Source organism: Macaca thibetana, chromosome 8, assembly GCF_024542745.1.
Source record: "Macaca thibetana thibetana isolate TM-01 chromosome 8, ASM2454274v1, whole genome shotgun sequence".
NCBI lineage: Eukaryota > Metazoa > Chordata > Mammalia > Primates > Cercopithecidae > Macaca > Macaca thibetana.
The window spans coordinates 114,784,044-114,796,753 of record NC_065585.1 but is presented as its reverse complement, the minus strand read 5'-3'; the positions used below and the strand labels follow the sequence as shown (position 1 = coordinate 114,796,753).

General features: G+C 43.1%; 1 protein-coding gene across 2 annotated transcripts in view; it reads left to right on the top strand.

The window, feature by feature from the left end:
* EXTL3 (exostosin like glycosyltransferase 3) overlaps positions 1 to 12,710 on the top strand; it is a 52,033-nt gene that overhangs the window by 35,691 nt on the left and 3,632 nt on the right. The window contains exon 6 of one of the 2 annotated variants that reach the window (XM_050802472.1): positions 5,044 to 5,172. In XM_050802472.1, coding sequence (XP_050658429.1) covers positions 5,044 to 5,172 — 129 coding nt within the window. Of the gene's footprint in view, positions 1 to 5,043; positions 5,173 to 5,924; positions 12,700 to 12,710 lie in introns of those variants that run through there. The other variant, XM_050802471.1, reaches the window with a different exon arrangement.

Sequence of the window (12,710 nt, the reverse complement as noted above, 5' to 3'; positions counted from 1 at the left end):
CAAGATGAGAGGACTGCCTGTACAGTTGCACATAGGCCATTTGGAAACCACTTTATCTTTCTGGGCACTGGCTCTCCCTTTGTAAAACTGAGGGCTCTGGGCTAAAAGACACCTCAAATACCTTCTGGTTTCAACACTGCCACCCCAGATGTGGCCTGGCTATCAGAAGGTGACCTGGGCACTTTTCTGACTTAGATGTACCATGCCTGTCCCAGGCCCCGCGATGAGCCTCTGTGTGGCTCTGCCAGTTCTTTGTGATACTTTAGTGCTTATTCTTTCACTGTGTCTCATCATCTGATTTTCACTGAAGATCTGAAGCTTAGGACCCTGCAGTCTTTCCTCCTCTACTGGTCTGTGTTCTGTTTTTTTGCTCTTGGCCTGTTTTCCCTCTCTACCTCTTCCATTCTGTAAAGTGGCCCCTGACCACGTGTGGCCACAGAGCACCTGGCACATGACTGGTCAGAATGGAGACGTGCTGTTAAGTGTAAAGTGCACAACAGCCTTCGAAAACTTGTAACAAAGGATGTCACATAGCTCAGTAATTGTTTATATTGATTGCATCTTGAAATGCAGTTAGTTTGGATTACTGGGTTAAATAAAATTATTGAATTTTACTGTCTCTTTTTACTTTTTAACGATGTGGCTTCTAGAAAGTTTACAGTGCTGTATGTGGTCTGCCTTCTGTGTCCGTGAGTGCTGCTCTCTACCTCCCTCCTGAGGTCTTCCCGGGCCCTGAGGAGTCCCTGTTCTAAATTACCCTGGCATTACCCCCACTGCCCACCTTACAGAGCACCTCTTCTGTCCCGAGTCTTCTCTGAAGACAGTGCTCCCTTTAGCCTTTTCCTGTGGACTTTGAGGCACTCATTTCCCCACATCTGTGCTTTGGCACAGGGCAGGCGTAGGGAACGTTTTCATTGCTTACCAATGACACTTCCTTCCCAACTGGCACATAAAGTTTCATTTGCAGCTCCTGTCGTCTGTCTTCCTGCCATCAACTAGCCTTTTCATCGTGCCCTGACAGTCACCAAAGATGGCGGCACCTGCCTCCTTCTCTTTGTCTGCATTCACGCCCTCCACGGTTCTGGCGCCTTCACTGTCTTCACAGAAGACCCTCCCACCGCTTTCTCTGCATGGATGGTGAAGCGTCCCGGGGTCTAGCCTCTGTTGCTCTTCTTATTTTCCCTAGGCGTTCTCTCACACACTCAAGGTTTCAAGGCTTTTCTTAGCATCTGCAGGCTGGTGATTTCCTCTTCTGTATTCCAGCCTTGGCCTTTCTTGCTGAGGTTTGCGTTTGTGTATTTAATTGTTTTCAGCATATCTCCCGTTTGCCTCTCAGACACTTCAGATAAACTTTTCCCTCACCGTCTATCCCCAGCTCCTTGAAGTATTTTCTCCCTTACATAGCTCACATCTCAGGTGGCGGCATCTTGCCGGTCACCTCAAATAGAACAATACAATTCATTTTTATAGGGACTTTTTTTTGTTTTTTAAGACAGGGTCTCACTGTCACCCAGGCTGGAGTGTAATAGTGGGATCTCGGCTCACTGCAGCCTCAACCTCTTGGGACCAAGTGACCCTCCTGCCTCTGCCTCCTGGGTAGCTGGGACGACAGGCATGCATCACTACACCTGACTAATTTTTTTTTTTTTTTTTGGTATTTTTTGTAGAGACGTGGTTTTGCAATGTTGCTCAGGCTGGTCTCCAACTCCTGGGCTCAAGCGATCTGCCCACCTTAGCCTCCCAAAGTGTTGGGATTACAGATATGAGGCGCTGTGCCTGACCTATAGGGACATTTTGAACCAGCCTAAGCAGTCATTAAACTTTCAGCTGTTCTTTTAAAAACTTAATGTGTGAAGTTGATACACTCATCCCATTCTTGCACTTCTCCTCAGGACTTCCTTTCCTTGGGTGGGCTTTGTTTGGGGAATTGCAAGTAGGGTGAGAGGAGCAGGGTATTAGCAGCTGGTCAGCTAAGAAGGAGCCACTGACTGATCTTAGCAGTGTCTACTCATACCTTGAGGATGTACTTTTCTTCTGAATTGCCTTCTCAGATTCAGATTGTTCTTTAAAACCACGAACGGTCAGGTACCTCTACTTTCAAGAAATAATTTACTTAATGAAATTTAGTATTTTTTCTGTGTGAAAATCTATAAAGAAGATTACAGACTAGCAGCCCCCAAGCCTCAGTTGGCTTCCAGAGAGACTTTTGGGCCCTCTAGTGTTGTCCTATACACTGACAACTTTTAAAAATCAGAAGATTTCATAAAAGACCTGAGCTGCAATACAAATGAAGATCAGGTCCTATGAGGCCCTGGCTGGAGCTTCGTGGCGGCTGCTCCTGTAGTTGGGGCCCATAATGGAGTCTGCGTGCACTCACCTGCCTGTGGCTCCTCGTTTTTCTTACACCCATTTCTGTTTTTATTTTTTTGAGACTGAGTCGTGCTCTGTGGCCCAGGCTGGAGTGCAGTGGCACGATCTCGGCTCCCTGCAATCTCTGCCTCCTCGGTTCAAGCAATTCTCCTGCCTCAGCCTCCCGAGTAGCTGGGACTGCAGGAGCATGCCACCACACCTCGCTAATTTTTATGTATTTAGTAGAGATGGGATTTCACCGTGTTGGTCAGGCTAGTTTTGAATTCCTGACCTCAAGTGATCCATGCATGTGATAGATATTTTTTAAAGGTTGAAATAAAGATGAAACAAAATTTTAAAATAATGTGATCACTAAAGTCTTAAATTTTAGTGAAAGCAGTATGATTGAATATGTTTTATTATTTTTGAAAATCTTGATACTGTGTGTTACAGCAAGTCAAGTCTGTTTCTAAATTAAACTTTTTTTTTCCTTTTTTTCTTTTCTTTTTGAGGTGGAGTCTTCTCACTTCTTTGCCCAGGCTGCAATGCAATAGTGTGATCTTGGCTCACTGCAACCTCTGCCTCCTGGGTTCAAGTAATTCTTCTGCCTCAGCCTCCCCAGTAGCTGGGATTATAGGCATGTGCCACCACGCCCGGCTAATTTTTGTGTTTTTAATAGAGATGGGGTTTCACCCTGTTGGCCAGGCTGGTCTCGAACTCCTGACCTCAAGTGATCACCAGCCTCAGCCTCCCAAAGTGCTGGGATTATAGGCGTGAGCCACCACACCTGGCCAACATAAATCATTTTTGACAGCAGAACCACATGCTGATGGAAATAACTGAACATTTATTCTGATAATGCTTTCATCATAGTTTAAAAAAAATTATTATTAAAAGGCAGTTCTTATTATTAAAATGTCTCTTCTTTCAAGACATGAGTTATGTTAATACATTCTCATCAGCATACTAAGGACAGTCACTGGCTATTTAAAGGGTCAATAAATTTGAATTACCTTTTTTAAAAAATGTATTATTTTTTATTTTATTTATTCTTACTTTTTTTTTTTTTTTTTTGAGACGGCATCTCACTCTGTCACCCAGGCTGGATTGCAGTGGCACAACCATGGCTCAGTGCAGCCTAGAACTCCCAGGCTCGAGCGATCTTCTCACCTCAGCCTCCTGAGTAGCAGGCATTACAGGCACATACCACTACATCTGGCTATTTTTTTTATTTTTCGTAGCTATGAGGTCTTCTCCTTATGTTGCCCAGGCTGGCCTTGAACTCTTGGGCTCAAGCATTTCACCCACCTTGGCCTCCCAAACAAAGTGTTGGGATTATAGGCATGAGCCACCATGCCCAGCCTGGATCACCTTTTTGTTTTAAAAAAAAAAAAAAAAGTACAATTCATTTTTTAAGTTCACCAACTCTTAAGTACTTTGCTGTTTAAGTTAGTTTATCTTAAACGAGCACATTTGTTCTGTTACAAAAAAATTTTATTATTTCACTAAATAGATTGTATTGTAGGTAATGAAATATGTTAATCAGTTAATCAGTTTAGCTGGGCACTTCACCTATTCATTTGTTCATTACAGCAAATTGCAACATATAGCAGTTAACATGTGCCCTGTCTTGTAGTATTTGCTGATTTCTGTGGTATGAATAAATATTCTTACCTTGGCTGATTTGAAGTTATCAACATGAGTCACTGAACATGGATTTGGGAAGAGATACACAGTTGTACGCCATTACATAGTAATTTCAACATAAACAGTAGATATAGGTAACCTCAAGTTAATAGTAAAATACAAAGTTAGGAAGTAATGAGTTGAAGGTATTTATTGCATGGATTTTTAATATAATTATTTAATTTGAAGTTTATGTAATTACGTCTTTAATGGCTATGTTTAATAACAAGCTCACAACATTCGGAAAATGTAGCGGTCGGCATTCATGAGCAGGTGTGAGTAGCTCCAACACGCCCCTCTGTGGGCCTTGTAGGACAGTCTGAGAACTTTGCCTTTTACTCTGAGTGAGATGGGAAGTGTTGGAGGCTTTGGAGGGAAGGGGTGACATGTTCAGTTGGCTTGTGTGTTAACACAGTCACCTGCTGTGCTGGGACTAGCACATAGGGAAGAATATGGCAGCAGGGAGAATCTTTAGGAGCTGATGTGGAGAATCCAGACAAGAGATGAAGGTGGCTGGGAGCAGGGGGTAGCCAGGGCCGATAGCGAGTAGTGACCAGACTCAAGAATCTGTACAGGAGGCAGCGAGGGATCGTGTGTTTCATGGTTCTGTGATTTATTGAGATCTGAGAAAATAACCAGGCTTTTTTCCCTCACTTATCTTTTTTTTTTTTTCGCCATTGTTAGAGATAAAATAGTGTTCAACTGAACCAGCATCTGACCTAGTTTGACCAATCTTTATACTGATTTCAAAATTGCTGCGGTACCAAGAAGATGATATGACATTGTTACTAAAGGGGGTGATGATGGCAATTTGAATGGGATAATTCCTCACTGCAGAAGATCCACACGATAGAATGTCTCGAATCCCCGGGCCCAGCCCTGAGTGCCAGGAATACCTCCTAGTTACTGCCACACCCAAACAACCCCTCCATCCACGCATATTTTGGCTGAAAGCCAACAACCTGTGTCTTCTAACACAGCATGTGGTTCTTTTTCTTCCTCTGACAGTATTATGCCTACCTGTATTCTTATGTGATGCCCCAGGCCATCCGGGACATGGTGGATGAATACATCAACTGTGAGGACATCGCCATGAACTTCCTTGTCTCCCACATCACTCGGAAGCCCCCCATCAAGGTGAGGTCCCGCCGCTGGTGGGACTGTGGATGCACGCATGTTTACTTCACTTGTTTTACAGTAGCGCAGCACGTAACTGCACTGTATCTCAGAGTCCTCATTCATACGATAGGGATGATACTACCTACCTCATCAAAGGATTGTGGGCTTAAATGAGTTGTTACGACAGGGGCCCTTCATTCCTAAGGGCAATGGATAGAAATCAGAAGGTTTGGAACTTGGGTGGGAAAGATGTTGCATCATTATTTTTATTAATCTCTTACTGGAATTTAGCATTTTCTTCAATTATGAAACAGGCTACAGTTCACAATAGTATTTGTAGTAACTGATTTGTCACCAGTAGAAATCATAGATATCTTCGTATCACATTACCTTTGTTGGAGTATCTGCAAAAAGTATTGTTTCTATTTGTTACCACTTTGAATTCACGGCAGTTATTCCCTTTCCCCTAGATGTTGTTATTTAATGCATTAGGAAAAGAGCATGTGTGTCACTGTGTTTTACTGAAACTTGCTTCCTTTGTCATCCTGTGTATTGCAGTTTATATATCTAAAAACATTATTTTGAGGAGTCCACAGCCTTGACCAGATTGCCAAGCCAGAGGCACAGGCGATGTCCATCAAACAAAAAACTTAAGAATTTCTGAGTTAATATATGTAAGGCTCTAAGAATAGTGTTGGCACATAAGTACTATGTAAATTATTTGCTCACAACCAAAAATACCCTCAGAATTTCTAGAATTCCTCTGACAGTATTATGCCTACCTGTATTCTTATGTGATGCCCCAGGCCATCCGGGACATGGTGGATGAATGCATCAACTGTGAGGACTACTCACACCTGTGAATTCTAGAAATTCTGAGGGTATTGTTCTGTTTTTTCTTGGAGTTATTAACAAATACACTCAGTGCACAGAAAGCCTGGTTCCACCCCCTTCCTGTCATCGTTGAGGGCTCTGTCAGCAAGTTAGAGCATGCTGGTAAGGGTTAGGATAGCTCAGTCCTTAGAGAAGCAGACGTTATTAGAACCAGTAGTACTGTGGAGTCTGTCACTTCAAATGAATATTTGTGACTGTGCTTATGTCTGTGTTTATGTCTGTGTTTATGTCTGTTTCATAATTGAAGAAAATGCTAAATTCCAGTAAGAGATTTGTACCTGATGTCTTTAGAAGGGTCAACAAACTAATGAGGTCATATTTTCATTATAATCAAAAAGGTATATTACTTAATTTTATGAAATAAGTTTACCTTCATGGGTGTCATTGCCATGAGTAAATAGTTGTGTTCAGCCTGGCGTGGTGGCTCATGCCTGTAATCCCAGCACTTTTGGAGGCCATGGCGGGCGGATCGCTTGAGGTCACGAGTTCGTGACCAGCCTGGTCAACACGGCGAAACCCTGACTCTACTAAAAAATATACAAATTAGGCCAGGCGCAGTGGCTCACGCCTATAATCCCAGCATTTTGGGAGGCTGAGGCAGGTGGATCACGAGGTCAGGAGATCGAGACCATCCTGGCTAACACAGTGAAACCCTGTCTCCACTAAAAATACAAAAGATTAGCTGGATGTGGTGGCACGCGCCTATAGTCTCAGCTACTCAGGAGGCCGAGGCAGGAGAATCACTTGAACCTGGGAGGCAGAGGTTGCAGTGAGCTGAGATCATGCCGCCACACTCCAGCCTGGGCGACAGAGCGAGACTCAGTCTCAAAAAGAAAACACACACACACACACGCACACACACACACAACACACTACACTAGCTAGGCGTGATGGCATGCGCCTATGATCCCAGCTACTCAGAAGGCTGAGGCCGGAGAATCGCTTGAACCCAGGAGGCAGAGATGGCAGTGAGCTGAGATCGTGCCACTACACTCCAGCCTGGGTGACTAAGTGAGAGTCCATCTCAAAAAAAAATTAATAATAATAATTGGTTCTCCACCAGCATATACTAATAATGATAATGAAATCATGTTTAGAAGCCAGGTGCAGTGGCACACACCTGGTAGTCTCAGCTACTCAGGAGGCTGAGGCAGGAGGATTGCTTGAATCCAGAAGTTCAAGGCTGAATGTTCCATGGGCGTGTCTGTGAATAGCCACTGCCTGGGCATCTTAGTGAGAAGTAAGTCGTAGCTTGAGTGCTAAGCAGAGTGGCCACCAGAGGACGCTGGTTCCATGCAGCAAAGCATAACAAAGATAGAAATGTATTTGGAGGCTAACTGTGGCTCCTGGGTAGAATGTCACTCCTGATTGTCCCAGGGTTTCTTCTGTCTGAGACTTCTGCTAAAGTCTCACAAGAGAAGAATAATTAGCAAAATAATGTATCAATTTTTTTTAACTGTGAAAAATAATAGTCACAAGTATTTGTATAAAAATAGTATGTTTTCCAGGTACAGTGGTAGGTCTCATATTAAACAGTGAAAAGACTTTGTAGACTTTGAGGTAGGGAGGCGAAGGTTTTAGAAAGCAATGAACAATGGGTGCAATTTTCTTTTCCTTATGTTTCCTTTCTTATGTAGCCAGGGACTGGATTTGAGTCAAGATGTGTGCATCAATTTATGCCTCTCTAGTAGACCAGAAGACATGGTCCATGAAAACTTAAAGTATCTGAGTGATTAGGTACCTAATAATAGCATCAGTTACCTGAGCAGGCACAGACATGGGGGATTTTTCATCTTTGTAACGTGTATTTGTCTACTGCATTATTAGGCCAGTGTTTCATTAGCTAAGCCATCTCTTCAGTGCAGGGGGAAGTAATGTGGGCGTGGTGCACATGATTCTTACCAATTGAAAACTTCAAAACTGAGTATTCTCTCTCAGTTTTCTTCATCTTTCTGGAATATATGAAGAATTCAAGATTGGGATGAGTTTTTAAATTCAAAGGCTGAAATTAAGTGTGTTTTCAAACTCAGTAATTCCTTCAACTTATGAATCTAATTATTCATAATAAAGAACCAGTTTGAATTAAATATTTTATTTACCTAATTTTAATGGTATCAGGTGTATGTACTATTGTATGTTCAAAAATAGTAATTTTTTTGTTGTGCTTTAAATACCTCCAATTTTTACTGTCAAACTATTCCCTGTTTGAATTAGGGAGGTCTGACTGCTTTGTATGATTGGCAGTGTTCTTTCAGTAATGTTAATATCTTAATGATATTGACTAATGAATGGGGAGTTAATGTAATATTATTGCTTTGAATAATGTACTACTTTTGCAAGGAGAACACACAATGTAAATAGGCTTCATTCAGGATAAGAGATTAAAAAATCATCCGTAAAGTTTTGAGAAAACAGATGGCTTAGGTGGTAAGGAAGCCGAAATGCAAGTGAACGTCTTGGTTCTTTGGGGTAATATAGGTTCTTGGCATCTATTGAGGATTTTCCTCATTGTTACTAAGCATAAAACGAATATTTCTCTTAGACTGAGTTACCTGGAATCTTCCATGTAAACTGTGATCCACGATATTGGTTAAATAAGTAAATGTCCAAACTTCAGTTTATATTATAGTTATTTCATTCTTTTTAATTTTTTTGCATGTTTTATTATGCAACATAGTTATATATTTACAAATATATTGGGGATGCAGTCTTAAGTGGTTTTTTTGTTTTGTTTTTGTTTTGTTTTGTTTTTTTGAGATGGAGTCTCGCTGTTTTGTCAGGCTGGAGTGCAGTGGCACAATCTCGGCTCACTGCAACCTCTGCCTCCCGGGTTCAAGCGATTTTCCTGCCTCAGCCCCCTGAGTAGCTGGGACTATAGGCATGTGCCACCATGCCCAGCTAATTTTTGTATTTTCAGTAGAGACGGGGTTTCACCATGTTGGCCAGGCTGGTCTCGATCTCTTGACCTTGTGATCCGCCCGCCTCGGCCTCCCAAAGTCCTGGGATTACAGGTGTGAGCCACCGCGCCCGGCTTAAAAGTTTTTTTACTGATGGATTACATGATTAAAAACATTTGGAAACCACTGCTTCCGTGAAAACAACAGTTATAAAGACACTTTTTGTGTCACGTGGAATAATATGCAGGCTAAAGGGCATTTCTCCTGGGGCTGGATTCTGGTGTCTGGGGTGAGGAGAAGGGTTTTTAGATCCAGTGAGAGCCCCATGGAATACTGGACATAGATGCTGTTTGAGAACGTCCTTCCCCAGATTCCTGACCCCCACATCCTGTTCCAGGGGGAACCATGGGAAGAGCAGTAACTCGGTGTTGACATGACCCCAAAGGGTTCTAAGGGAGCAGCCAGTGAGTGAGGGGGGATGTGAGGAGACAGGTGGGACCTGGAGGGGAAGCTGTGGAGGTCATGACTGCCCAGAGACTAGATTCTGAGGTGAGCCACCCTTCGAGCGCTGGCCTGTGTCTCCTCCCAGTTTAAACTCTGGGACCTGGGCTTTGACGGTGAATACTGGCTGTACACAATGATTACTCTTCTGCTATTAAGTTATGGGATGTGTCTTTCAATTAAAAATTTTCCACTTAATTTATAATAGAAATTTAAAAATTATTTGGGAAAAGAGACATGCAGAAAGAAATCAAAAGTGCTAAAACTTTTGGCTTCTTTTGGTTCTCTGGTATCCTGTCTATTGTGGTGACTTATTTATCCATACATATATATATACACACACACACACGTACGTGTGTAAAAATACATATATACATATTTTTTCTTTTCTTTTTTTTTTTTTGAGATGGAGTCCCGCTCTGTCACCCAGGCTGCAGTGCAGTGGCATGATCTCAGCTCACTGCAACCTCTGCCTCCCAGGTTCAAGTGATTTTCCTGCTTTAGCCTCCATAGTAGCTGGGATTACAGGCATGTGCCACCATGCCCAGCTAATTTTTTTGTATTTTTAGTAGAAACGGGGTCTCGCCATGTTGGCCAGGCTGTTCTCAAACTGAGCTCAAGTGATCCACCCACCTTGGCCTCCCAAAGTGCTGGGATTGCAGGTGGGAACCACCACACCTGGCCTTATTTTTGTATTTTAAAAGTATATACTTGATTTGCAGTCTGCTTTTTAAAAACTTCACAGTAGGCTGGGCGGTATGGCTCACACCTGTAATCCCAATATGGAGGCTGAGGTGGGCGGATCATGAGGTCAGGAAATGGAGACCATCCTGGCTAACACAGCGAAACCCTGTCTCTACTAAAAATACAAAAAATTAGCCTGGTGTGGTGGCAGGCACCTGTAGTCCCAGCTACTTGGGAGGCTGGGAGGCTGAGGCAGGAGAATGGCATGAATCTGGGAGGCGGAGCTCGTAGTCAGCTGAGATCACCGCACTGCACTCCAGCCTGGGCTACAGAGCAAGACTCCGTCTAAAAAAAAAAAAAAAAAAAAAAAAAAAAAAAAACCAAAAAAACTTTACAGTAAATTTTCTCGGTTTTTGTTATATAGTGGACTAGGTAATTTGAAATAAGTAACAAACTTCTTTTTTCAGTGATAGTTGAGCTAATAAAAAGGTAAGATAATTGCCAGAAAGGAAGCAGACGGGAGGACTAAAACAGGGTGGCAAGCATGGGGGCGTCGCTGAGGCCATCATGGGGAGCTGCTCTCACCTTAGCTGTCTAGAGGCTGTCTAGAGGGTTTTATCACTCATGTGAAGGAGTGAAGAGCCTGTTAAGGGCGGAGAATTAGAATGGAGATCTCCTACCTGTTGCCCCGGGGAGATGACATGCACCTTGTTTATTTTAACCTGGACTCTGACGGGGCGGGGCGCGCGAAGTGTAGGTTGAGAACGTTAAATAGTCTTTTGAGCCTCCATGGGCTTAGGTACTCATTCTGTATGAAATCTAGACCCAGGGCCACATGAGGTGGCTCAAAGTCTGTAATCCCAGCACGTTGAGAGGCTGAGGCAGGAGGATTTCTTGAGGCCAGGAGTTCCAGACCAGCCTGGGCAATGTAGGGAGTCCCCAGGGAGAAAATAACAAAAGAAAAGTAGACCCAGTCATTGATACCCTTCGACTGTTTGACAGAATAAAACCAAAAATCTGTTGTAAGGAGAAATTACTCTCAGCAGAAGAAGTTCCCATTTCAGAAAAAGAAATTTCTTCACCTCAGGCCACATAGGACATGCACAGGAAAAGCCTCATTGAAGATGAGCTTGAAATGTAAAATTACCAGTTAGCCACCAAGGAAACAGCTGATCATGAGCAAGAGCGAACACACATAATAAACAGGTTATAGTTCTCCAAGCATTTCAAGTAATAAAGCCATTAGGTAGACTCTAAAACAAGTAGGCTTAAAATGACTAACCTGAAAACATAAAAAAACAACAAATCACTCCAAAAAGAACAGATTGGAAAGCCCTAAATGGAACTACTGAAAATGAAAATCATAGTTATTAAAATCTCTGTCAAAAAGGCATGAAAAGATCAGACTTAGGTGAAAAGAAAATTAAGGAAGTAGAAGATAAATTTAAAGACATTTCTGCCCCATGTTTCTTTGTGTGGCGTCCTCCCCTCCCTGCTCCCCTCCATCCTCCCTTCCGTGGAGCCAGTGTTTCCAAAGCCTGCTTTGCAGGTGTTGCTTCTTCAGCCCATTGAAAACCCAAGTTCATGGCTATCTTGCAGGATTTGCTTTTTCATTGGTCCCTGAGGATTTCGTTCATTCATTCATTCATTCATTCATTCATTCTTCATTGTTTATTCATGCATGCGTGTATGTATGTGAGTGAGTGACAGGCTCTCACTGTCCCCCAGACTGGAGTGCAGTGGTACCATCATAGCTCACTGCAGCCTCAAACTCCTGGGCTCAAGCAGCCTCCCGAGTAGCTGGGACTACACCAAATAACTGGCCTGCTGCCACACCCTGCTAATATTTTTATCTTTTGTGGAGATGAGGTTTTGCTTTGTTGCCCAGGCTGGTTTTGAACTCCTGGGCTCAAGCGATCTTCCTGCCTTGGCCTCCCAAAGTGCTGGGATTAATCACCAGGTGATTTCATTTCTTATTACAGGCTCAGCCCTGTATTTAAAGAGGGTTTCTGTATTTCATCTTGCGTGTTCAGGTGTTCTGAGGGACTTTTATGCCATTCAGCCTGCCACATTGTAATGAAGCTGTCCCTCTTCACACTTTTCTGGTTAGACATTTTCTAATTACAATATGACTAGACTGTAGTATGGCCACTTTCCCATGGCTTTAAATGTAGTTAAGCATCTTTTTTGTGGACAGTATTCAAGAATGATTTGACTAGCCCCTCTTTGGGGAGTCTTCAGTATTTTCATTCAAAACATTGATGAAACAAACAACTCGGTACCTAACTATGGCTCTGCAACCAAGTACATACTAGGAGTGGACTTACTGAGACAGCTGACACTACACACGTTAAGGCTTGTGGCATCTGAGAAGTGCACGCCGTCTGGACAGAATACCTGACGATGTTTGGAGACATCTGGTAGGCAGGAGGCCTGGGGCGGGGCTCTGGCTCCTGCCACACTCTGCAGGGTTGTTGCCTCTGGGGGATCAGCGTCTTCACCCTGGACATGGGGGTTGTGGGATCGGTTCAGCTGCAAGGGTTCTGTTGGTATTAGCTGGGATTCCCACTCTGTGTCTCT